Source organism: Trachypithecus francoisi, unplaced genomic scaffold (genome assembly GCF_009764315.1).
Source record: "Trachypithecus francoisi isolate TF-2019V2 unplaced genomic scaffold, Tfra_2.0 Lachesis_group8, whole genome shotgun sequence".
NCBI lineage: Eukaryota > Metazoa > Chordata > Mammalia > Primates > Cercopithecidae > Trachypithecus > Trachypithecus francoisi.
This window is the reverse complement of record NW_022681473.1, coordinates 31,272,531-31,300,395: the sequence shown is the minus strand read 5'-3', so window position 1 is coordinate 31,300,395 and position 27,865 is coordinate 31,272,531. Positions and strand designations below refer to the sequence as shown.

The 27,865-nt window shown below is 42.4% G+C and overlaps 1 protein-coding gene across 1 annotated transcript in view; it reads left to right on the top strand.

Annotated features, from left to right (window-relative positions):
* Positions 1-27,865, top strand: part of KIAA1549L (KIAA1549 like) — a 301,627-nt gene that overhangs the window by 142,991 nt on the left and 130,771 nt on the right. The window contains exons 2-3 of the mRNA XM_033205636.1: positions 22,910-25,447; positions 25,878-26,489. Coding sequence (XP_033061527.1) covers positions 22,910-25,447; positions 25,878-26,489 — 3,150 coding nt within the window. The remainder of the gene's footprint in view (positions 1-22,909; positions 25,448-25,877; positions 26,490-27,865) is intronic.

The following is a 27,865-nucleotide window of genomic DNA, read 5'->3' as shown; positions in this document are numbered from 1 at the left end:
GGAAATACAGAGGACAGAGGAACATGTTGAAATGAGTCATGAATGTGTGTCAGCACAGTCCAGACTGGGGGAAACTCTGTGGGTTAAAGGACTCAGGCTCTTCTTCAGGAGCAAAAGGAGCAGAAGCAGAGAACCTATAGATTAAGAGACTTAAAAGACATTGCAGGCAGGCGTGGTGGCTCACACCTATAATCCTAGCACTTTGGGAGGCTGAAGCCGGTGAATCACGAGGCTAGGAGTTCAAGACCAGCCTGGCCAAGATGGTGAAACCCCATCTCTACTAAAAATACAAAAATTAGCCAGGTGTGGTGGTGGGCGCCTGTAACCCCAGCTACTAGGGAGGCTGAAGCAGAAAATTGCTTAAACCTGGGAGGCAGAGATTGCAGTGAGCCGAGATTACACTGCTGCACTCCAGCCTGAGCAATAGAGCAAGATTCTGTCCCCCCCCGCAAAAAAAAAAAAAAAAAAACGTAGCAAAGGGAAATTTTTTCTTGGGCAAGATAAATCTATGTCTAAGGTGGTAAACTACTGAAAAAATGATTTCTTGGTTTAAATCATGCTAAATTAGCAAGTTCTTATAGATGATTGGATTTCAACTTCTCATGCTACAGATGAGAAACTGAGGTTTAGTCAGGTAAAGTGATTTGCTTCACATCTAAATGGGAGCATGTCGGGGAACTACAACTAGAATCCAGATCCCCTGGCCCATTGTGTGATGTTTTCCCTGTTTCCCTTGAGTATGATCCTGTAGCATACATTAACTTTCTCTTTGAGTTCATTGAAATAGATGAAATCACAGCAGAGTCAACTGCATATTGGAGACTACTTTGTGTTCATCTGTTCTTTTAATTGCTTTTCAAGGAAAGTTGACTCTGGCTTTGTCCCTTGTGTAGTGGCTGGAAACCTAAGAACTATGACATACTATGACTTTTTAATTCACGGAATAAAGCTACTATTTTGCTTTCTACTTGCTATGATATTATAAAGTCTGTTTTATTTTGTGCTATTAAAATGTTCTAAAGTTGCCATTAAAGCTGTAAAATAATCTAGCTTTGGTTATTAAATTTTATTTTCCCCTAATAGTTCTTCTGGCATTGATTTAAATTACAGGTAGAGTATTCCTTATATGAAATGCTTGGGAATAGAAGTGTTCAGGTTTCAGATATGTTTTGATTTGGGAATATTTACATTATATTTATTGTAAAAGTATCTCAAATCCAAAAATCTGAAATCCAAAATGCTCCATTGAGCATTTCCTATGAGTGTCATGTTGCCACTGAAAGACTTCTGGATTTTGGAGCATTTCAGATTTTGGATTTTTGGATTTGGGAAGCTCAACCTGTACTCAGTTTCACATGTGTGGTACATTTTCTTGGGGAATTTAATCTTAAATAGACTGGATTTTTTGGACATGAGAACTGTCTAATGTAGGTTAGCATGAGAAATAACCAGTTAAATGCTCAGAATTCTGAATAAAGACATGTATATGTGTGCAAGTGATCTAGCCAACAGATTTACCCTACTGAAATTAATTTAGGGTTAAATTATTCAATATTTCAATCCATTTTTTTTGAGAGAGTAGATTTTAAGGAAGACTCTATATTAGAAATGTTGATTTCTATATGCTCCAGTGACATATATTTGTCATAACTTATTTTTATTTTTGATAAGAGCCAGGATTTCACGCTCAAATACAAGTAATTAGCAACTTAACCAATGTGCCACAAGAAACATTTGATTTCTCTTGGTATTTGTAAGTCAACAAAACATGTCACCATTTCACCAGTAAATGGCTGTAACAATTATTTACTGTGAAAATAATAGCGTTAACAGTTACTTCAGGGTAGGAGATAGAATTGTTTGTTATTCATCTTGACTACTACACATAGGTAGTAGTCTACATTTTTAACTTCAAGAAGCTGTGCATATATAATGATACTGAACAGGAGGGGTGGAAAATCACAAGCTATATAAAATTCTGACCTCAGAACGACTGTTCTTTCTTTAGAAGAGGGTACATCAGAGAGGGAGAGCATTTTCCATCATTTAAAAAGTCTTCATTTAGGCAGTTTGTTCTTGGCCATTCAGACAAGCCCCTCACAACCTTTAGTGCCAGAATGTTTTGTGGAGGCTGCCAGTCTGGTGCCCTCCTCACATTTCCTCTCTGCCTCCCCCACCCCAGCAGTAAGAGGTACGAAATATCCTTCTCTATGATACTTACCTATCAAAGGAAATATCAGGCCACCATTTTTTTAAACCACTTTATTGAGGCATGATTGACATACAAAAAGTTGTAGATGTTGAATGTGTATAACTTGATGTGTTTGGAAATAAGTATACCATGAAACTGTCAAACCATGATCACTATCCATGTCCTGAACTTATCCACCATCTCCCAAAGTTTCTTCTCTCTTGCTTTTTTTACCTTTTGTGGTAAGAGCACATAATATAAGATCTACCCTCTTAGCAAATTTTTAAGCATACAGTACAGTATTGTGAGTCATGGGTCCTATGCTGTACGGTGGATCTCTAGATCTTATTTTTTTTAATAACTGAAATATTGTGTACCCTTTGACCAACACTTCCCCATTTCTCTCCCCCAACAGCTCCTAGTAACCACTGTTCTATTCTCTGTTTCTGTGAGTTTGGCTATTTTAGATTGCACGTATCAGTGAGCTACTGCAGTATTTGTCTTTCTGTGTCTGGCTTATTTCACTTAACATAATGCCTTCTTCTTCTTCAAAAAAAGGTAGATCATTGATTTTCAGACTTGGAGAGCTCATGGACCCGTAAAACGAAAATTTTGGAAGCTCAGTTTAGATTTACTAACTTCTAATTTTGTCAAGTAAGGGCATTAACACAACAATAGTTACACATGCTGTCATTATTGTTTAGAAAACAAAGGAAAGATTGACACTAAAATGGAGGATTGTCCATTAGACCCAGAAAGGCAATTGGTGGACACACACACACACTCTCTCTCTCTCTCTCTCTCTCTCTCTCTCTCTCTCTCTCTCTCTCTCTCTCTTCTCTCTCGTAAGTGTTTTTCTTGTTTTGTCTTGGTTGGGTGAAAACTTTGCATCAAGGATTGAAGTTTGAGCTGGCATTCAGAAACCTTGAATTGAGTGTTTTGTTTTTAAAAAGTAACATCTCAGCCTGGTGCAGTGGCTCATGCCTGTATCTCAGCATTTTGGGAGGCTGAGGCAGAAGGATCGCTTGAGGCCTGGAGTTCTAGACCAGCCTTGGCAACAGAGCAAGACCCTATTTCTACAGAAAAACAACAAAATTCACTGGGCATGGTGGCACATGCCCATAGTCCTAGCTACTCAGGAGGCTGAGGTGGGAGGATTGCTTGTAAAAGCCCATGGCTTCCAGGCTGCAGTGAACTATGATCGTGCCACTGCATGCCAGCCCAGGAAACAGAGCAAGACCCCATCTCTTAAAAAACAGAGCATCTCTAAAAGGTAGCCTCTTCATGTTTTTAAAAGAATACTAAACACCTTGGGGTAGGGACCTCACGTGCTGCTTACGTGCTGCTCTATAGTGAGGCAGGATACAGTTGCGGTTGAGAATGTAGACTCTGGGGCCAGAGTGCCTGAGTTAAAATCACAGCCCCACCGCTTGCTTACCAACTGTATGACTTTGGGTAAGGTTTTTAACTTTTCTGTACCTGCATCTGCATCTGTAAAATGAGAATAAGAATTTGTCCCTTCCTGGTAGCCTTGTTGTGAGGCTTAAATGTGTTCACATTTGTAAACACTTAGAAAAATTCTGGGCTGTAGGAAGTGTTCAGGAATTTTCGTGTCTGGCACGTGGCAGGTACTCAGCAGGCTCACTGAGTAAGTGTGGAAAGGATAAGTTTCATGTATACAGTAAATACTTTGACTGTGGGCTCTTGCCTTTCTGGTATGTGGCAGTTAGGCAGACATACATGGCACCTCCTCCCAGACTCCAGCCAATGATATATGTCTCTCTTAGGCCTCTCTCAGACGAGAAAGGTCTCTGGATTGGCTAAGCCACATGACGAAAGTACCAGCATTCTGGTTCTTTCTCTCTTTCTCTGTGGGCACCCCTAGTCCTGATCGGATATCTTGATACTCTGTGGCTAGTCACAGATTGGAGAATGGAAGAATAAAGGAAAATCCATTGCCAATACTGAAAAATCCTGTCTAACGATATGGTTATTACTAGGTGAGCTGAGGCATTAGGAGATAGAAATGGAACTTTTGTTGATGGAGCAAATTTCAATTTAATGTAGATAGACCTTATTCTTTTATGTCAAATGAGAGACAATGTAGCCTCAGTTTGTGAAACATCTAAATTATAGAATTTTTAAAATAAATGCTATTTTGATATGACCATATATGTAAACACTGAAGGCAAGTAAACTATAAATGAAAATTATTTGCATAAACATATTGTTATCTTTTTGAGTTTGGGTATTCTAAAGGGCTTGAAAATTATTACTTAAATATTTTCATTTTTAAAATCTTAGCAGCAATCAGTTTAATCATTATTCATTCCTAATAAAGTTGGGCTGTAATTTGTTTTTATAAGAATCTGAATTAACAAATCTTGAAATAGTAATATATTAATGGCGTTAGACTTCTGCAGTAAAACTTCCACCTAATCAGTCATCGATGAATATGGAATTAAGAATTAATAATAGTATTAGTTATCAATATTGGCAACATATTCTGCTTCTATGGTCCCAAAATAGATACCTGCAGGTTTTTGGTGTCAAATTGTAAGAAGAACATCAGTACCCATGAAGCATCACCCAGCCTTTTTCAGTAGACCACTTTTCTTGTGTGTTTCCAGTCAGGGGAGAAAATGATCAAATATTGATATTAACATCTTACCAAAATTAACTTAGTGCCCCAAGAAGGCATTAGAACTGATCAGTATAATAATAATTCATGCCTGTAATCCCAGCACTTGGGGAGGGTGAGGCAGGAGGATCACTTGAGGCCAGGAATTTGAGACCAGCCTGGGTAACAGAGGGAGACCTTATCTCTTAAAAAAACCTTTTTTAAAAAAATTAACTGGGCCTGGTGGTATCTGTCTGTAGTCCTAGCTACTTGGGAGACTGAGGCAGGAGGATCCCTTGATCCTAGGAGTTCGAGGCTGCAATGAACTATGATTGCACCACTATACTTCAGCCTGGGTGACAGAGTGAGACTCTCTCTCAAAAAAAAAAAAAAAAAAAGATAGTCTTTACATACATTTGTTACAGCATTTTACATTTTTCTTGGTGCATGTCCTTATGTTGTGCATTAGTATATGGGTTCATGAATAAGCCTGGTAAAACATAACCTGAAATACGACAAAAGTAGAATAATTTGTCAGCCATGGAATGACAAAAAATGTGTTTTCTGATTCTACAATGGATTCTGTCTACCCATCAGTTCTTTGATTTTCATCTCAGTGTCTGAAATTGCTAGGACAATGACTTTAACTCTGGAATTCCCCTAAAGTGTTCTTCAGAGTACCAGTTCCTTGGGATATTAACGGGTATCACACAAAAAAGAAGAAAGAGTCTGCAGTCAACTCATTTGGGGATTTTCTTTTTTTTTTTTTTTTTTTTTTTTGAGACGGAGTCTCGCTCTGCCGTCCAGGCTGGAGTGCTGTGGCCAGATCTCAGCTCACTGCAAGCTCTGCCTCCCGGGTTCACGCCATTCTCCTGCCTCAGCCTCCCGAGTAGCTGGGACTACAGGCGCCCGCCACCTCGCCCGGCTAATTTTTTTGTATTAGTAGAGACGGGGTTTCACCGTGTTAGCCAGGATGGTCTCGATCTCCTGACCTCCTGATCCGCCCGTCTCGGCCTCCCAAAGTGCTGGGATTACAGGCTTGAGCCACCGCGCCCGGCCGGGATTTTCTAGGTTTAATAAAACTTTTGTTTACCACAAGACTTTTCAAAGTCCTTACTGTACTTGTATGCCCTGTGACTCTCCCATAAGAGATTTTCTAAACGGCTTTGAATAGAGAACCCCTTTCCCCCTTCAAATCTGTTTATTGGGACAGATATCCTGACATGACTATCTTTGCTTATTCTCAATTTTAGAGAATATCAGGTTATCTGGATGCCCCTAATATACTAGAAGGATTACTTTCTTTTCAATATAACAAAATTCTCTGTGAGATGCAAAATGAATGAGACGTTTTCTGCCAATCATGTACCAGTGTAGATGGTACAAGGCTGGGATTACACATCATAACCTTTGGGAAAACATTGAGTCCTGAGCTTGGCGTAGGATCGTACTACTGGATCCTTAAATGCAGTGAAAACTGTTACATTCTTTTGGGTGTATGTGCTTATGTTGACTGTTGTGGATTTGATAAAGTTATTATGTATTAATTGACAATTTATGTGTTATTAAACAATGTATGTACACACATAATTTTTATATAATTGCACAAATGTGATCACACGTTTCTGTTTTTTATGGCGGTCTTCCTCATGCCTCCTTCTACATTTTTGCTTGGCTGCATCATATTTATGTACATATTTTGATCATTGTTTATTTAGTAAATCTTGATTGGATTTTGGTACTAACTCAGCGCTGGTTTCATAAAATGAATTGGGGACATTTCTGTATATTTCAAAGGCCTGAATTAGTTTAATAACATTGGAATTACCTATTTTTTAAAAAAATTAGATAGAATTCAGCTGAATATATCTGATCCTCCTACTTTTTTCTGTGGTAAGTGGCTCCTTTTTCCTATGTTAATCTGTCTGTTTAGGTTTTTCATTTCTGGATTAATTTTGATTATCAACATTATTCATTTCCTCTAGGGTTTCAAACTTTTTGCCAGAGTCACAGATGGAATTCGCTCATAATTATTTTATTTTCTTCTTTATCTGTAGTTATCTCCTTTCTCATTCCTAACGTCTTATACTTCTGTTCACTCTTTTTTTTCTTAAACAGACCTATGAAAGATTTACCTATTTTACTCTCTTAATTTTTCTTCCAAAAGACCCAAAGAGGTCTTTTGAACTTATTTATCCTTGCTTCTACTATTCTTTGTGTTATAATGTATTAGGTCCAGCTTTTATTTTTATTAGTTCATTTTTTGAGGGGAGAGGAACTTATTTTCTGTTTCTAATTTTTATATATGAATAAGGAGTTTCTTTTAAAAAGTCTTTTGAAATTAAAACATTTCAGGCTATAAATTTTTCTCTAGGTATAGCTTTTACTGTTCCAACTGAGTGTTGAGAGAGTGTTAAAAATTCTTTGAATTAAAAAATATGTATAAAGGGTATACATAAATGCTATATATATTTATGTATCTGCATGTGTTTGTCTCTACTTTTTCCTCTCAGCATCTCAGAGTTAGATTTGTGATAAATCTTAATGGGAAAATATTCATTTTGTGACCATGATGAATAAGTCATTTTCAAAACCACATACTTGCTTGCAGAAATAAGCAGACTGGAGACTTTAGGGGAAAAATCTAATGCAGAAGCATAGTCTGTCTTACTAATGCCACTAAAGCCAGATGGATTGCCTAGGTACTCATTGGAGAATTACAGTTAGAGAAAAGGGATTTATTGTAAGAAATATGAACAACTTCCAGAGAAGACAGAAAACGTTGACCAGATTTGTATAGGGGTAAAGAGGAAAATGGCAGATAGGAGACAGGACTAACATGCAGCTCCCACGTGGATGGACAGAACAGAGTGTGGAGACTCACACTGTGAACTTGAGCTCCAAGAACCACCGCAGGAACATACCAGGAAAACTGAAAGAATTCACAGAGCCTTTGAAAGAAGTAGCTTGGCACTGCAGACTCCGCAAGACAGCCCCAAAACCGTGAGTTCCCAAAGTGTGAGGTGGGGGAAGTTGGTCCCTGACACACATCCCCACTGGAGAATCTGAAAATACAGATCATGGGAGAAGGATTTAACCTTACCTAGAATTGAAACATTTAAGGAGCTGAAAGAAATTAAATATAGAAGAAATATAAAAATAGAAGCAGCAGCAGGAAGAACCCTATAGGCACTCCTAGTCCCTAGTTTGAACCCAGGGAAATCATTCCTGGCCTTATCTCACAGGTGTCAGGGAAGGCAGCCAGCAGAATTAGGGAGGGGCCACAGGGTGAAGGAAGCTTCTAGCTGAGCTTTGGAATAATTTTGACCTGAGCATAAATTTTCATGAGTAGAATCTGGTCAGGGGTGGGCTGTGGGAACGAATGGGAAGTGCATATATGAGTGCAGAAGTCACAAGCCAAAGCTGCAGGCAGGCAGGGAGAGGTGAAGCCTGAGAGCCCTGCTTGCTTTCTCAGTGGGGAGGCTTGTTGTCTGGGGCAAGATTTCAGCTCTGCTCACCAGCTGCCTGGATGTATACTTGGTGATGTTGGTGAGGCATGGCAGGAATGAGACTGGCTTTGCTGGCTGTGTGGGAGCTGGGTGAGGCCTGTCACTGCTGGCTTCCCCTTCTTCCCTGGTAACCTGTATGACACAGCAGAGGCAGCCATAATTCTCTGGGAACATAACTCTATTGGCCTGAGAACCACTTGCACGCCCCCACCCCCACATTCCCCACAGTTGCTGCAGCAAGCCCTGCCCAAAGAGAGTCTGAGTTCGGACCCGCCTACCCCAGCCCCACCTGATGGTTTTTCTCTACCCACCCTGGTAGCCAAAGACAAAAGACATAAACTCTTGGGAGCTCTATGGCCCCACCTATTGCCTGAGAAACCCAAGTAAATACTTATCTTGGCCAACATAGGGCAAGCTTATATCCCCCTTCTACTGCAGCTTATGCTCTCTTGAAAAGTGCCACCTCCTTTCTGGAGGCCAACCAACTCAAGCCATTACAGCAACTCAGAACAACCCTGCTCCAAAGAAGGAGAAAACAACAGCTAATTCTACTGCCTGCAACATCCTGGGTAGCCAGAAGTCCTGAGTCTGTCCATGTGACAGTTTCACTGCTAGCATAACCAGTATTTGAGGAAACCAGCACACTAAATGAAACTACAACCAAGGACTCTCACAGAGTCCACTTCACTCACCTGCCACCTTCACCAGAGCAGGTAATGATGTCCATAGCTTGGAGACCTGAAGATGGATCATATCACAGGACTCTTTGCAGATATTCCTCAGCACCAGTCTGGAGTCTGGTAGCCCTGCTGGGTGGCTAGACCCAGAAGGGCAATAACAATCACTGCAGTCTGTCTCTCAGGAAGCTCCATCCCTAGAGGAACGGGAAGAGCGCTACATCAAGGAATCACCCCATGGGACCAGAGCCCTTGAGTTCCAGATTTTTCCACTGAAACTGTCTACCCAAATAAGAAGGAACTAGAAAAGTAATTCTGGTGATATGACAAACAAGGTTCTATAACACCCTAAAACACCACATTAGCTCTCCAGCAATGAATCCAAACCAATAAGAAATCTCTGAATTGCCACATAAAGAAGTCAGAAAGCTACTCAAGGAGGTACCAGAGAAAAGTGAAAACCAACTTAAAGAAATTAAAAAAATAATAGAGGATATGGATGAAAAAGTCTCCAGAGAAATAGATATTATAAAGAAAAGACAATCATAACTTCTGGAAATGAAAGACATACAGAAATGCAAAATACACTGGAAAGTTTCAACAATAGAATCAAGCAAGTAGAAGAAAGAACGTCAGAGCATAAAGACAAGGTTTTTGAATTAACCTAATCCAACAAAGACAAAGAAAATGGAATTGAAAAAATGAACAAAACCTCCAAGAAATTTGGGATTGTATGCAAATGACCCAAACATAAGAATAATTGGTGTTCCCAAGGAAGAAGAGAAGTGTAAAAGTTTGGAAAACTTATTTGAGAGAATAATTGAGGAATATGGAGCAGAATAGAGAACCCAGAAATAAAGCCAAATACATATAGCCAAGTGATCTTCAATAAAACAAACAAAAACATAAAATGGGGAAAGGGCACCTTATTCTACAAGTGGTGCTGGGATAATTGGCTAGCCACATGTAGAGGAGAGAAACTGGATCCTCATATCTCACCTATACAAAAATCAACTCAAGATGAATCAAAGACTTTAAGACCTGAAATCATAAAAATTAGATAACATTGGGAAAACTCTTCTAGACATTGACTTAGGCAAAGAGTTTATGACAAGAACCCCAAAGCAAATGTGACAAACAGAAAGATAGATAGGACCTAATTAAACTAAAAAGCTTCTGTACAGCAAAATAAATAATCAGAATAAACACAACCCACAGAGTGGGAGAAAATATTTACAAACTTTGCATCTGACAAAGGACTAATATCCAGAATCTACAAGGAATTCAAACAAATCAGCAAGAAAATAAAACAAATAATTCCATCAAAAAGTGGGTTAAGGACATGAATAGACAATTCTCAAAAGAAGATGGTACAAGAAAAGAAGATGGTACATATTACAAATGGTAATAATGGTTTGGCTGTGTCCCCACCCAAATCTCATCTTGAATTGTAGCTCCCATAATTCCTATGTGTCATGGGAGGGACCTGAGAAGTAATTGAATCATGGGGGCGGGTCTTTCCCATGCTGTTCTCATGATAGTGAATAAGTCTCACAAAATCTGATGGTTTTTTTAAAGGGGAGTTACCCTACGCAAGCTCTCTTGCCTGCTGCCACGTAAGATGTAACTTTGCTCCTCATTCACCTCCAGCCATGATTGTGAAACCTCCCCAGCCATGTGGAACTGTGAGTCAATTAAACCTTTTTCCTTTATAAATTGCCCACTCTCAGGTATGTCTTTATTAGTAGCATGAGAACAGACTAATACAAATGGCCAACAAACATGAAAAAATGTTCAAGATCACTAGTTATCAGAGAAAGCCAATCAAAACCACAGTGCAGTACCACCTTACTCCCACAAGAATGGCCATAGTTAAAAAATCAAAACAAAGATGTTGGTGTGAATGTGGTGAAAAGGGAATACTTCTACACTGTTGTTGGGAATGTAAACTAGTACAACCACTATAGAAAACAGTATGGAGATTCCTTAAAGAACTAAAAGTAAAACTGCCATTTGATCTGCAATCCCACTACTGGGTATCTATTATTAACAACCCTGTCAGAAAGATGCTGGGAGAAGAGGAGGGAAGAACCCCCTAAGTCCCATTGGTTTACTTTTCTTGACACAGGTAATATATTTCCAAACAAATGACCTTCTGTGTGTGTGATGCCCTGGCCCAAAAGAGGTCACTGTGACCTCCCTACCTGCTGTGTAGGGATTGTGATGGTGAAATTAGGAGACACTGAAATTCTAAAAATTTATAATCAACCTGTGTTGTAACAGTCAGGGATTGTTAAACAAATTATAATGCCACATCTTAGTGGAGATAATATGCAGTCTTATCCAATATGGAAAAAAGATTTTGCTGTGTTAAAAGAGAAAAGGCAGTGCAGAGTTGGAAATGCATTGTGATCACAGGTCTGTCCAGCAAGCAAACCAAAGCTTTTCCAAGAACATCATCTGGAAATTTACCACAGTATGAGTTATGGTTTTCTTGATGTGGTGGGATGTGCACGTGGTCAGGGCTGAGGGAGGAATGGGATTCTTTTTTTTCTACTTTTCCATCTTTTCTAAATTTTCTGTAATGATCATGTAAACCCAGGTTAGAAAGAAATGAAAGTGAAATTCTATTACTTTTAAAATGGGGAGGTGGAGAAGCCAGGTGCAGTGGCTCACGCTCACGCCTATAATCCCAGCACTTTGGGAGACCAAGGCAGGTGGATCATTTGAGGTCAGGAGTTTGAGAACAGCCTGACCAATATGGTTGAAACCCTGTCTCTACTAAAAGTACAAAAAGTTTAGCCAGTCGTGGTGGCTGGTGTCCATAATCCCAGTTACTTGGAAGGCCGAGGCAGGGGAATTGCTTGAACCCGGGAGGTGGAGGTTGCCGTGAGCCGAGATCGCGCCACTGCACTCCAGCCTGCGTGACAGAGTGAGACTCTGTCTCAAAAAAAAAAAAAAAAAAAAAAAGGCAGGGGGGAGGGAGAGGTATCAGCTTTACTTTTAAACCTGATTCCACAAAAGATTAGCAACAAACTTTTTTTAAAAAAGAAATAGCTGTGAAAGAACTTTGAAAGTTAAAATGCTTCTATCAGTGCCGTCAACAGAATCTTCTATTTGCTGGCATCACTTCAAGGAATGGCAATTTGATTCTATTAACTGGTGCACTTCGTTTTAAAAAGCCCCAAGAGGAATCATGTTAGGCAAGAAGGTCCCAGGCGCCAAACTTCAGCACTTAGGGCCATGGAGGGGTTTGGAGCGTAAGTGGGTTGGGTGTGGGTGGATGCGTCAGCACAGCTGTGGCTCTTAGTCCATCTCTTTCAACCTTCTGGGAACGGAAGCCTTGACAGGTCTTGGTGATTTAGAGCCGTGCTCAGTAATGTTTGCAGAAACAGCCCTGGAGAGAGACATCATCAGACTCTGAAGAATGAGGCAGCTCTGTGGGCCCCAGTCTTCTCAGACCACTCTGGGAGAGTGGAGCCTGCCCCAGATCTAGAGATGGAGGAAGACTGACTCCTTCCCATGTGGTGCGGAGAGCCTCAGCTCTGGAGTCCCAGGGCTGAGTCACACTAGGCTGCAGAATAACTCTTAGTATGACCTTGACCAAGCCAGCCCTTGACCTCTCTGAGCTCTGGTTTCCTCGTTGGTAAAATGGAGATAATAATCTTCATCCTGTATCTCACAGGTACTGTGGAAGAACAAGGTGAGGTGATGGATTTGAAAATGTCCTGCCATCTATGAGGCATGCACAGATGTTTGAGATTCTGACAATCCATGATTTGCAGGGATTTCTGAGTTCTGACTAGAACCCTGGCCCTCTGAGCAAAACTTTGATGGCATTCATGCCTAGCCTGGACTGAACAAATAATGATGATAATAATAATAGTAACAGTAGTAGCACTTTTTGACCACTATGTGCTCTATAAGCACTATTCTGAGGACTTTATGTGTATCATCTCATTTTAACCCTTAAAACCATTCATGAGGTAAGTACTGTAATTATTCTCATTTTACAGATAAGGAAACTGACGCACAGAGATGTTAAGTAACTTGTCCAAGGTTACTCAGTTAGCAAATGGAGAAGTGGGATTTGAATCCAGCCAGTCTGATTCTAGGACCTGATCAAAAGCTGCAGATATTTTTCTCTGACATATAAGGGAGAGGAGTTTGGCATCTCCACTAATGTTTCTTAATTGGTTTCCTTCATTTATTTTGTTAAAGAGCTACTAGTGATCTAGTTTGCTTTTCTTTAAGTGCTGCCCTTAAGGAAACCTGACAGTGGGCAGTGAATAGGACAAAGTGGATTGTCTTGTGACTGTCGTGGGAAATGCAGCCATGCTTATACTGACACCTTGGGAAGATTTTCTTCTCCTTCAGTGTTTCAAAGAAAGGGACACTGCTGATTGAGAAAGAAACACCACTGTGGCTGGGTTACAAGAGTAGTTTTGAGCAAAGCAGGAAGCAATCCAGGGCAGCATTGAACCTGAAGGGAGAACACTCCTTAAGTAGCAGACTCTGGAGTCTGTGATAAAAGCATCATGACCAGGGGACTGATATAGCCCTAGGCCTGACAGGGGAAAGGTTCAGACAGGAGGTAACAGCAGAAGGGGAGCCTGATCAGTACATGTGCACTTCCTTGAGATTAAAGTTCTGTTTGCTACATGGCGGGAATAATTAGAGTGTAGCAGCATCACAGCCTGGGTCTGAGTCTTGTGTATAAGAACTGAGAATGATAAACCAGCAGCGCTAAGATCCTCGGGAAGACAGAGACCTGAACAATCTGTTATTATGCATCTTGGTGTAACCATGTGGTCCCTGAGATGTGGGGAGTCTCAGGAGGCAGTTCACACTGTTTTTTGACATTAGTCAATGACAGGTTCTATGTGTCCAAACCTGGCTAAGCACTTTCTTAATTCCTTTTATGTTTCACAATGATAATAAATTGCTCTCTGATGTGTTTAGTTCAAGGCTAAGTTTAACATTCATGGGATTCTATGCAAATTTGCAAAGCACAGAAAAACATTTGATACTTGCCCTGCGTGTGCATACGTGCACGTGCTCCCAATTTGTGGAAGTTATTAAGCCTGATAGTCTTACAGAAATGACTTGTCACTTTCCTGAAGCTCTGAGAATCATGGTTTTATTTCAGCTTGTCTGGCTCAGACAAGCTTAGTGAAAATGCATGTGTATAAATTGTGTATTGAATAGGGTTTTGTATGACTACCCATTCTTGTTTCCTTGAGATGGGAGGGATGACTCATTTTAACTTTTTATTATTTTGAGAGTCTTTATCTTGCTTGCTTTCACTCTGGTTTCCACCATAAATACATCTCTGTTTCCTATCTTTCCTCACCCAGCACCTCCTTAAATTTCTTACCATTTAAGCTACTTTCCAGCAAAATTCTTTAGACTACTAATTCCCCTTGTGGGAAACACTGTCGGTCCAAACACAAGGGGATTGTTGGCTTGTCCCTGGATGGGCAATCATTGTAAACATTCAGAAGAGGCAGCTGGGGCTTGTGCAGCACACCATCACTGTCCCTCTCCCTCTCGTGTGTGTAGGACTTATCTTTGCTTTCCACAATTTTTTTTTTTTTTTTGAGATGGAGTCTTGCTTTCTGGAGTGCAATGGCGTGATCTTGGCTCGCTGCAACTTCTGCCTCCCAGGTTCAAGTTATTCTCCTATCTCAGCCTCCTGAGTAGCTGGGATTATAGGTGCCCACCACCACACCCAGCTAATTTTTTTTTTTTTTTTTGTATTTTTAGTAGAGATGGGGTTTCACCATGTTGATCAGGCTGGTCTTGAACTCCTAACCTCAAGTGATCCGCACCCCTTGGCCTCCCAAAGTGCTGGGATTACAGGCGTGAGCCACTGCACCTGGCTGCTTTCCACAATTTTTTTGAAGACCGTTACCATATTTGTGAGCAAACAGTAATTCATGTCATTTAGTCTAAGTAGAAAAAAGTCATGGTTTTTAGGGGGAAGGAGAGACACTGGGGAGTCAGTGGAAGTTTATTGAGAAAAACTAAAATTTAGTAATTTGACAGAATGGCTTGATATTTTTTTCTTGAAAAATGGAATTAAAAAATAAGAGTACAGGCCAGGTGTGGTGGCTAACGCCTATAATCCCAGCACTTTGGGAGGCCACGGCGGGGGATAATGAGGTCAGGAGATCAAGACCACGGTGAAACCCTGTCTCTACTAAAAATACAAAAAATTAGCCAGGCACGGTGGCGGGCGCCTGTAGTCCCAGCTACTCAGGAGGCTGAGACAGGAGAATGGCATGAACCCGGGAGGCAGAGCTTGCAGTGAGTCGAGATCGCACCACTGCACTCCAGCCTGGGTGACAGAGCGAGACTCCATCTCAAAAAGAATAAAAATAAAAAAATAAGAGTGCAATCTGTTTCATAGCAACATTTCAACGTTTTTGCTGGTGTGGTTTTGTTTCTACTCTTGCAAAGCTCTGTCTTCTCCTTAAATAACTTCCTCCAAGTCTCAGGTACTATGTTAGAATCTTTATTTCATGACTCATTCTCTGTGATGTACCAAACAAACTTACTGACTTGTGCTTCTTTTTGACTGTCTTGATGGCAACTTCTCACCATTCTTCATGCTACTCTTCAGTCATGATACCTTGTGCTCTCCCTCTTCCTACTCTCCTGCTTTACCATACAACGTTCCAAAGCTCCCTACTTCCTACCTGTATTGGTTTTCTATTGCTATGTAACAAATCCCCACAAACTTTGTGGCTTAAAACAACATACATTTATTATCTCACAATTTCCATGAGTTGAGAGGTTGGACACCGCTTATCTGCACAGGATCTCACAGGGCTGCATTCATGGCATTGGCTGGGCCATGTTCTCATCTGCAGGCTTGGCTGGGGAAGAATCCACTTTCAAGCTCACTCAAGTTATTGGCATAATTCATTTCTTTGTGGCGCCACACTGAAGGCTTTGACTTATTTCTGGCTGTCAACTCGAAGAGACTGTTCATGGTTCCTAGAGACCCCAATAGTTTCTGGAGGCCACCCACAGTTCTCACCAGCTGGGCTTTTCCATTGTGGTCTCTTCGTCGAGGCACCAAGAAGAAGTCTGCTTGCAGTATGGGCTATTATATATGATCATATAATCACAAGAGTGACATCCATCACCTATTCTGTTGTTAGAAGAAAGTCATAGGTTGGCAGGGCATGGTGGCTCATGCCAGTAATCTCAACACTTTGGGAGGCTATGGCAGGAAGATCACTTGAGCCCAGAAGTTTAAGATCAGCTTGCGTGACATGGCGAAACCTTGTCTCTACAAAAAATACAAAAATTAGCTGGGCTTGGTGGTGCATGCCTGTCATTCCAGCTATTAGGGAAGCTGAGCTGAGAGGATCCCTTGAGCCCAAAGGTTGAGACTGCAGTAAGCCGTGATCACAGCACTGCACTCTAGCCTGGGTGGCAGAGTGAGACCCTGCCCCCCATCCCCCCCCCAAAAAAGGAGAAAAAAGAAAGTCATAGGTTCTGCTCATACCCAAGGAGAGGGGATCACAAAAGGCATGATCACCCAGAGACAGAGATCATGGGGTCACATTAGAGTCTGCCTGACACACCACCTAGATCAGATTTTTACTTCACTGCCTTCCTAAAGTGTGTTTTAAGTTCTCTGTAATTTGGTTTTGCCCTATTTCTCCTAATTTATTTTCTCCTTCTCCCTAATAAACATGAGCTATCTCTCATTTCCTCCTTAAAATTTGTCTTTCTGTCTTATGGCCTTCCATAATGCAACTTTAATTAATACAGATATGTTTTACCTAATTAGCATAGACGTAATTCTAAAATCTTGTGTGTAAAGCAGAATTATTTTTCATTGAAGTGAAGGGTTCTTAACTAATTTTTGGCTTCTGAATCCTTCTGAGAATCTGATTAAAGCTATAGAGACTCATTTCCCAGAAGTGAAGGACACGACCACACATATACTATTTCAGTTATTATTACAGTACAACAAACCACCCCTGGCTCAGTGCTATGAAACAACAAGATTTTATTTTGCCCATGGTTTTGGGAATTCAGACAGGGCGTAGTGCAGGTGGCTTTTCCCTGCCTCATGATGTCTGGGCCTCAGCTGGGACGATTCAGACAGCTGGAGTGATTCAAATGGTTAGGGGAAGAATGGTCTGGAGGTTTCCTCATTCATCTGTCTGTTGTCTGGGCTAGCATTCCAGGCAGGCTTGGCTCAGCTGGGACTGTGGATTGGAGTGGTCAGGCATAGCCTCTCCACATGGTGTGGGCTGCTCACAGAGTGGGCGCTAGGTTCCAGGAGAGACAGTGGGAGGGAACATCCCAAGAGCAAGCATTCCAGGAGACCAAGCTAAAGTGACCTGGCCTTTGATGATGTTGCTGTGGAAGTCACGTGGCATTACTGGTCAAACAGACTCAAGCCCACTCAGATTCAAGGAGAGGGGACATAGACACACCCTCTCAATGGGAGGCGTAAAGGAGAAAAAACTCAAAACATTGCACGTGTAGACACAAACATATTTAAAGCAATAGTAGAATCTGGAACTCTGAGAATTGAAAGGGACCATAAAGGAGGATCTGTTTCCATCTCCGATGCAGGGCTCAACTCCTCTTTACAACATTCCTGTCATCTTGAGCCTGGACAACTGCAGGTGTTTTCTAAGCACTCTGCCATCTGCTGTTTTTGTCCCTTCCCGTCTGTTATTCACAGCCAGGATGGTTTTTCCAAAACATAAATTTGCTCCTGTGCATCACCTGCTCCCACCCTCCCCATCAAACTAAAACCCACAGTGCTACAGAGGGAGCTGATGGCCACTGGAGCAATGGTCTGGCTGTCGCCTCCCTCTGCAGCTTTAATCTAATTTCTTGCCCACCTGCTGTTCCTGATCTAGCTGTGGTTACCTTCTGTTAGTTCTGCCACAGGGCCTTTGCATATGCTTGTTCCTTTATGTGGAATGCTTTTCCCTACCCTCTTTGCTTGGTTAACTTTTATTCATTCTTTGGATCTTGATAGTCGCTTCCTCAGGGATGTGCTTTCTGACCTCCCTGATCAGATCATAGGACTATGGATCTTTCATCTGTAACATTTATCATTTTTACATTTGAAAAATGCTGGAGTCCATATCTCCCATAGAATTCTGAGTTCCATGAAGTCAGAGACCATGTATGTTTTTCCATAAGACATTGCTTAACCCAGTGTCCGGCATACAACAGGCATTTGCAGATGGAAGGTACAAAAGGAGGGAGGGAAGAAAGGAAGGAAGGAAAGGTGAGGTGACTGAACTTAAAATATGTGCTTTTGGAAACTTCTAATGGTGGAGAAGTCACTGACTTTAAGCCAGCTCATTTTGTTTTCAGTGGTTTTAATAATTAAGGAAATGTTTCTGTTATTATTAAGTTCTAATCTCTGTCTTTATACCTTCTTCCCACTGTCCCTAGTTCTGTCCCTGGAGCACTAAATAACACATCCAGTTTCTTTTTCGCATATTTTAGGGAGATTGTGGTTTCTTGAATCAGTCTTTTCAAATGTTTACTGACCTAATTAATACCTGCTATTACAGTGAAGAGTAAACTGACACCCCAGGGACAATGACAGGCACAAACATGTCTTTGAAGGCCTTAGTTTTATCTTGGATCGGTCATTTGAATTTTGCGTTCTACTCAAGAAAGTATATTTATCTTTATATATGAGTATGTTTCCCCTAAATCTTTAAGTAAAATTGATACGAATGATACATGTATTAGTCCATTTTCATGCTGCTATAAAGACATACCCGAGACTTGGGTAATTTATAAAGGAGAGAGGTTTAATTGACTCACAGGTCAGCATGGCTGGGGAGGCCTCAGGAAACTTACAATCATGGTGGAAGGTGAAGGGGAAGCAAGGCACCTTCTTCACAAGGTGGCAGGAAGGTGAAGTGCTGAGTGAAGGGGGAAGAGCCCCTTATAAAACCAGATCTTGTGAGAACTCACTCACTATCATGAGAACAGCGTGGAGGAAACTACCCCAATGATTCAATGACCTCGACCTGGTCTTTCCCTTGACGTGTGGGGATTATGAGGATTACAATTCCAGGTGAGATTTGGGTGGAGACACAAAGCCTTGAAGCCTAGCCATCCAGATGCTTTTTCGGTCATGAAGTTTTGAGTACCACCAGGGATCTCCTCAGTCCAGTGTGCAAATGGGGACTCTCCCTTTATAAACCTTTCCCTTTTTATAATGTAAAACACCTCCAAAAACATCATGTACTAGCACATATCAGTTTCTTAATGTTTTCTTAAGATGTGACAGAATTCACCCCAGCTGCCTAGGTATGCGCTGAGTAGGGCAGAGAACAGTAAACCTTATCCCCTTGAAAATCAACTAAGTTTTAAAATTCAACCTATAATGGTGGTTATCTCTGGGGAAAAGGAAGACAGAGGGAACCCAGACAGATACCAGGGAGAGGGCTCTAAAAATATTGACTCTGTTGTTAAGCTAAGAGGCACATGAGTGTTCATTTCATATAGATGCTATTTTCTAAGTATAGATACTTACATATAGATATTATTATTATTATTATTATTTTTGAGACGGAGTTTCGCTCTGTCGCCCAGGCTGGAGTGCAGTGGCCGGATCTCAGCTCACTGCAAGCTCCGCCTCCCGGGTTCACACCATTCTCCTGCCTCAGCCTCCCGAGTAGCTGGGACTATAGGCGTCCGCCACCTCGCCTGGCTAGTTTTTTGTATTTTAGTAGAGACGGGGTTTCACCGTGTTAGCCAGGATGGTCTCGATCTCCTGACCTCGTGATCCGCCCGTCTCGGCCTCCCAAAGTGCTGGGATTACAGGCTTGAGCCACCGCGCCCGGCCCTATAGATATTATTTTACATGTAGATACTATTTTCTAAGTATGAACTATTCTTCTAGTTAAAGAGTGAAAAAAATTAATGTAACCTAAGAATTTGTCATTTCCTTGCTGGCCTATATTTCTCTTCTAGTTCATCAGGAACTCTAGTCAACTCTGCCTACAGATAGCATAGGCTATTCTTAAAGGGAAGTGCCCCCATCCTGTTCCTGTCTAGGTAATTTTTGGACTAAGGGCAAACCTTTATATTGAATCCTTATATATGTCTTCCTTTAGTAATAATTTCAGTCAGTTGACATATCTTTGAAACATGTTTTTCTGAAATTCTTCAAATCAGTTCTTCTGAATTTGGTATCATTTGGTAATTTAGTAAACATGCTTTCTCCCTTGGCTTTATGTGTATCATTGAGCTTTTTTTTAAGTCAGTAAATTCTGAGGGTAAATGTTTTTGAGAAATATCCCAAACATATTCCAGCAGTCAAATAGGTTTGAGAAATATTGGCTAAACAAAGTTTAATTAAATCATCCAACATCCTATTTATTAATTTTTTACTACATACCTCTTATGTTTTCTTGTCTATGAGACTTTTCTGAGCCTTTATTTACATGATGATGAGAATATACCCACATAAATTCCACATCCACTCTGGTGTCAGTTTTTGAATAGGTTAGGGTAAGTTAGGTTATGTTTGAATGACAACCCCCAAATTGCAGTGACATAAAATAGCAAAGGCTAACGTCTTGCTCGTGCTGCCTGTATATCTTTGGTCAGCAAAGTCCATAGGAGATGCAGGCTGGTGAACCAGCAAACACTTTGAACATTTCTAGTTTCTTCTTTCTCCTCCTTCTTTGTCTTCTCCTTCTGTTTTTCAGTAGAAACTTACTGAAATATGTTGCTAGGTTTTGTTTCTTTTTGTTTTGTTTTGCTATGGAGAAAGTAAGTTCCGGAGAGTCTTCCTCCAGCACTTAAATGTTCTAGCCCAGAAGTGACACTTGTCATTTCTGCTGACAGACTCGTTGGCCAGAACTAGTTACATGGCCCCCATCAGCCACAGAAGTATCCAAGATGTTCAATCCTCCCATGGGCTTGGAAGTGGGAGAGCCAGAAAGATATGGTCAGCATCATTAATGACTTTCACATGTGAATCTTGTATACAGCGCTTCTCAAGATTGTTCATAGAAACTTTTCTTCATGAGGCATTTGGAATACTGTGCTTCACAGGAGCTACTTTGGGAAACACTAGTTTCTAGTCTGGAAAACAACAAGGTCCAGTAGAAGCAAATCCACTAGAGACTGTCTTTCTTCACTTCAGCATGGAGTTTTCCATCAGTCTCTCTTGGCCATGGTCCTTCAGTCAGTTACAGATCCCTTGGTATTAGCCCCCATTCCTCCATCCTGTTCGCAGAATTTTTTTTTTTTTTTTGTGAAAGAGTTTGCAAAACTTCCTGCTGAAAGCAAAAGCTGCTCAGCCTGTAGCATCCTTTTTCTGCGTTACAAGGCTATGTAATTGAAACAAGATGAATCTGTTTTGATTCTTGAATCCATGAGTTGGAGAATCCATTTAAACGAAGGTACAAAAGAAGAAATCCTACACAGATTTCACCTGACATCCACATAAAAGTGGATTCTAAAGTTTAACTGAAAAATACAAAAATGCAAAAATACCTTATACAGATGTTATATTTACCCATATAAGTAACCAGATAAGACTGCATGCAAAGTGTGAAGTTGAGGCTATCTAGGAGATAAGCAACATGAACAAGGAAGATTGAGGCATGAAAGCCGTATCCACCTTCTGTATAAAATTGCAAGTGTCTGAGGGGGAGTACCACCTGCATGTGGTAACATAGAAACACAATTTCCATTGCAAACCATGAACCAGTTCTTAAGGAGGACATGCATTTTAAGGAAATACTATGCATATTTTGGTGTCTTGGAACTATATATGCATTTTGCCACTTATTTCTATTTGAGATGGGCCAGTGGAGGCCAGAGGGAGCTTTGGCTCTGCAGAAAGCACCCTAATGATCCTGATTTGGTGATCAGGAGACAGTCAGGCTGAGCTGGGCATCTGATTATGGCCTGCCTAGGAAATGGAGTTGGTTTCTCCTATAAAATCAAGTCAACAGCCTGATGTAGTATTGGCTTATACCCTGATGAGTTCTTAAAATGATGTAAGGCCAATTTCTTGGTATCTGTAAATCCCAAGAATGGGGAATTTTAAAAACAAGAAAAGGAAGAATGAGAAAGGAATTTTTCAGCATATTGCCTAATTCAGAGTGAACTTCCAGCTTTCCAAGAGTTGTCTCCTCACCTCCTTTTTAGCGGAGGTCACCAGCTTATGCCCTGCCTCCTTGTCTGTCTGCCTGTGGGGCCACACATGAGTGTCGACAGTTCTGCCCTCTGCAGGTGCTGTTGTGACACCAGGCCCTGTGAGAAGTGTCTCCTTCCTTGTTTTTCCTTCTGAAATAGTCTAATCTGAAAGAAAATCTCCTTTGCTGTTTGACATGGCGTGAATGATAGCACCTGGAAACCTTTTAAATCCAGGAAGATAAATATGTTTCATTGGAGCCATCTTTCCAAACACAGACAACCTCAAATATTTCATATGAGATGCCTCAGGATCCTAAAAAAAGATTCATGCTTGAATACACAGTTCTTCTTTAGTTTTGTGCATTCTAGGTTCCTGGATGAGGTTATTTTGGTGTCATTGACCATGGCAGTTGACCACATTCAGCTTTGAGTTACTAGGTTGCAAGTTTCACAGTCCATGCCTTTTGGGTGGTACCCAAAAAAATTTTTTTAATACACAAGTATTTTCCACATCTTTCCTTAAACATCACTTCATCAGAAACTGCTTCCCACCAACCCTGCCCTGTAGGTTCGCTGCAACATTTTCCTACTTGATATTATGTAATTTGTTGTTTGACTCTGTTTCCTGAGCCTTCTGTGATGCGTCCAGGCAGAGCCTGTCTTGCACACACCTTTGTCTCCAGCACCTGACCACAGCAGGCACTTCATGAACATCCAACCCCTGACGGCCTGATATTTTGTTTCACAGGAACAGACAATCTACAGATGAATGTCACCCGGACTCCAGAGTCATTTCCTCCTGGGAAATTGTTACCAATTTCACCAACATGGCCTTTCACAGAAGTCAAGTCTTCCTCAGCAGCAGACAGAAGCAAGACCGTGCTGGGACAGTCCTCTGACAACACAAGCTTGCCACAGTCAGCCCGAACCCCTGCGTCCAAGACACACCACAGAACTAGGGCTCACGTGGACTTCTCTTCTTCCCTTTACCAAGGAAGCGGACATAGCTCCTCCCTCGAACCTTCCAAGGATTCTACCGAGTCCCTGGTCCAACCGGGGCCTAAAGGGGGACAAGAAGCAGCCGATGTGTCAGGTTTGCCTCTCACCAGCATGCTCCCCTCGTTGTCCGCAGTCCCTTCAGGGACGTCCTTCAGTGCTGTCCCCCCATCCCAGCCAGTATGGGCATTGGCTTCCTCCATTTCAAAGCATCCCCCAAGGTCAGACATTCCCCCACTCCTCCCTCCACTTCCATCCTCTTCATTGGCTCCTGACTCACCTCATTCCATCATCTCTGAACCAGCAGAGCAACCCCCCAAAGTGCCGTTAGTTCCCCAAACACCTCCAGCTGACTCCTCTTCAGGTCAGAACATAGCTAATCACCTAATCCCATTTTCTGATGAAATGGACCACACTCTATCCCAAAATGCTCAGGATCTCATAGGCATCCCTCATCTAGGTGTTTCTGGATCCTCAACAAAGTGGCATTCCAAGCTGTCCCCAACAGAGGGTCCCCATTCAGCAGGCTCATCCACACCTGGGTTTTTGATCCCTGTGGCAGAACTGTCCCATCCGTCTCCCCCTCCCCCAGCACTTGGAAGTCTTCCTCAGCTTCCAAATGGAAGCCCCTCATGGTCAATGTTGGAAGTGGCTTCAGATCCTGCATCCACCCAGCAGATCAAAGCTGGGATGGCTGGAAGAGTGCACAGTGGGGTGTCTTTGCCAACTTTTAAGAATACAGACACAGCGACCCATGAGGCTGAGCCTCCACTTTTCCAGACTGCAGAATCAGGGGCCGTAGAAATGAACAGCAGAAAGCTAGCCCCTGACACTGCAAATGACTCTGCTAACCCGCTGCGTTTGTCAGCAGCTCCAGAGAATTCCAGAGGGCCCGCCCTTTCGGCAGAACACACCTCTTCTTCTTTGGTGCCTTCTCCTCTGCATGTCACTGCACTGGGTCGAGAGCAAGCCATCCTTTCTGAGGCGGTTCCCACATCACCATCAACTGGGACAGCCAACTTTCCCTCCGTACTTACTTTCCTCCAGCCCACAGAGAATCATGCCTCCCCATCTCCCATGCTAGAAATGCCCACTCTTCCAGCAGAGGGCAGTCATGGGTCCCCTTCTACAACTAGAGACTTGCTCCTCTCAGGCAAAGTTCCTAATCTTTCCACATCTTGGACATTTCCCCGGTGGAAAAAGGACAGTGTGACAGCCATTTTAAGGAAAAATGAGGAAGCAAATGTGACGATTCCTCTCCAGGCCTTTCCAAGGAAAGAGGTTTTGAGTCTTCACACTGTAAATGGATTTGTCTCTGATTTCAGCACCGATCACGTCTCATCTCCCATCGTTACAGCACCAAGGACAAATCCCCGTCCTTCAGGATCACCTCTACCTTCCATACTCTCCATACAAGCCACCCAGACTGTTTTCCCATCTCTTGGCTTTTCCAACACCAAGCCAGAGGCTTATGCAGCTGCTGTGGACCATTCTGGGTTGCCAGCTTCAGCTTCCAAACAGGTGAGATCATCGCCCTCCTCCATGGATGTATATGATTCCTCAACAATAGGAGACATGAAAAAGCCAGCAAACACAGATGTTTTCTGGAGTTCTCTTTCAGCAGAAACCGGATCCCTTTCCACAGAATCAATAATATCTGGCTTGCAGCAGCAAACAAATTATGATTTAAATGGACACACAATTAGCACCACAAGTTGGGAAACTCATTTAGCTCCAACGGCTCCTCCCAGTGGTTTAACTTCAGCTGCCAATGCCATAAAATCTCAGGATTTCAAAGACACTGCTGGGCATTCAGTGACTGCAGAAGGGTTTAGCATTCAGGATCTGGTCCTCAGTACAAGCACTGAGCAGCCTGTGCAACAGTCAGACGTGACCGTGGTTGGAAGCCATGTAGACCTCTGGCCCACAGGCAATAACAACCATTCCATAGACTTCCAAACAGCTGAAGTTGCGTATTACTCACCCACAACTCAACATTCTGTGTCTCATCCTCAACTACAGTTGCCCAACCAGCCAGCACATCCTCTTTTGCTAACCTCGTCAAGACCAACTCCTCCAGGTAGCTTGCAGGAAATGCTTTCAGATGGAACAGATACAGGTTCTGAAATTTCCAGTGACCTCAATTCATCACCTGAGAGAAATGCTTCCACACCATTCCAGAACATCTTGAGATATCACTCTGCTACTGAATCTTCTATTTCGACCAGTGTCTTTCCCAGGACCTCCTCCAGAGTGCTGCGGGCCTCTCAGCACCCCAAGAAATGGACAGGTGCAGCCACTAATGCAGGTAGTTTGTTTCCCAGTACCCCCAAAACAGGCATGACTGCTTTTGTGGTCAAAGCATCTTCAAGCTCAACGCAGATACCAGCCGTGCTCTGAAGGAGCTCGTACCCTCTATCAGGAGTGAGTTAGCAGCCCCAAGTAGTCACCTCATTGATCCTGTGCCCACCTGAGCTTTTGAAACTATTCACAATGTAAGCATTCTTGCTGTCAACCATAGCTGTGCTGTAAGTGGCATTCTTGTTATGGTTAATCAACTTAATGAGCCTAGAGTTATTTTGCCTGAGTTCTGTCCACTGCAAGTCCAGGTTACAGAGATTTCACCCTAGCAAATCCATAAGTTACATCCATTCATCATCAGAACAAGTGACACGTGCATTTCTAGCCAATGACAAACTTTGTTTTTTCTCTCTTTACAGTGGACACAGTGTCATCTAAGGTAGAGCCAACAGCAGCAGCTGCCGCCACACTGTTTCTGAGGAAATCTAGTCCACCTGCATTGTCTGCAGCCCTGGTGGCTAAGGGCACCAGCAGCAGCCCTTTGGCCGTGGCCTCAGGACCAGCTAAGAGCAGTTCGGTGACTACTCTGGCTAAAAATATCACAAACAAGGCTGTGTCTGGCCCAAAGAGGACACCAGGGGCAGTCCATACAGCCTTCCCGTTCACGCCAACCTACATGTATGCAAGAACAGGACATACCACAAGCACACATACAGCCATGCAAGGAAACATGGGCACTGCCTCTGGCCTGTTGTCTACAACTTACCTCCCCAGGAAACCACAAGCCATGCACACTGGCCTCCCAAACCCCACCAACCCGGAGATGCCCAGAGCATCCACGCCACGCCCACTGACAGTCACGGCCGCGCTGACATCCATTACAGCCTCAGTGAAGGCCACCCGGTTGCCACCGTTGCGAGCAGAAAACACGGATGCTGCCCTTCCTGCCGCATCGGCTGCAGTGGTCACTTCTGGCAAAATGGCATCCAACCTGGAGTGTCAGATGTCCAGTAAGCTCCTGGTGAAGACAGGTATGAGACCACTGTTCTGATCTGAAAGCAGCAAGCCTGGCCTCAGAGATGTAATGATAATGTTTGTTTTAGATCTGTGGTCCTCAACCAGGGGAGATTTTTCACCCTCCCCCAGGGACATTTGGCTATGTCTGGAGACATTTTTGGTTGTTATACTTGGTGGCTGGAGGTACTACTAAAATCTGGTGGGATAGAGACTGGGGATACTGCTCAACATCTTACAGTGCACAGAACAGCCCCAGCCACAAAAATTAATCCCGCCTAAAACATCTATAGGGCCAAGGTTGCGAAACCATGAGATTTAGCAAGTGGTAGAGGAGAGAGAGCCTGATGCGGCATGGGTCTGGTCCTAGGATCAGTCCTGATATCAGAAGCCCCCGGAAACCACAGTTCTGCCAGTGGGCCTAAGAATGCAAAGGTACTGTTTTGCATCAGTGATGTCTTACATGAATGAATGATGTGGTTTGTAAAATACAACATCTTGGGAAGTGCTACAGAATTCAGAAAGGCTTTTGTCTTGCATTTTTTTCAATTAGCTGATAGCAAAAGTACAACTTTTGCACACTATGTGGGAGCCCAGGATTTCTTTTGATGTTAGAAAGAAGACTTTCTTGAAAAAGTGGGATAGGCAGCACCAGAATTGTGAGCAAGGATGGGATGCTATCTTTCAAGCCCCCACTCCCCAGCTGTAGCAAAGCAGGTCTAGAATGCATGGAGAGCTTTTCATAGTGTGGCAATGTTTGCTATAAAAAAATTAGACAAATTATTTGAAAGAGCACGCCAGTGTTGAATGCTCACATCCTGCCTTCCTCCTCACCCCACGAAGAATTAAATGAAATTATATCTTGAGACATATCCTATTCTAAAATGGGAAATTGTGAAATTAGGCATAGCAAAAAGTACAGTATCTCTTTCTGTTTCTCAAGAAATTATACCATCTGGGTTTCCACTCTCTGTCCCCACTCCATTCCACTCTCCTCTGGGTGGCAGGCAGCCCTGGCCCCTCAGAGGCAGAAGTTGGAAACATTGTCTTCTCTGTTTTCTTCCCAGCCCCCCACCAACCCAGCTGCATCTAATCAATCACCAATTCCTTTCACTTCTACCTCCTGGATACCCCTTCTCTCCATCCTCATTCACACTGCCACTTCCCTAGTTCACACTGTCATCATCACTCACCTAAATTTCTGCAACAACAGCCACATTTATCTCTCTGCCTTCAGAGTCCCCCCCTTCAATCTGTTCTCCAGTCTGCAGTCGAGAGCCTCCTAAAATGCATTCCTTTGCTTAAAACTCATTTCTCATTGCCCTTAGGACCAAGCTTAAACATATATTTACAGTCGTCCCCTCTTATCTGCAGGGGATCTATTCCAAGACTC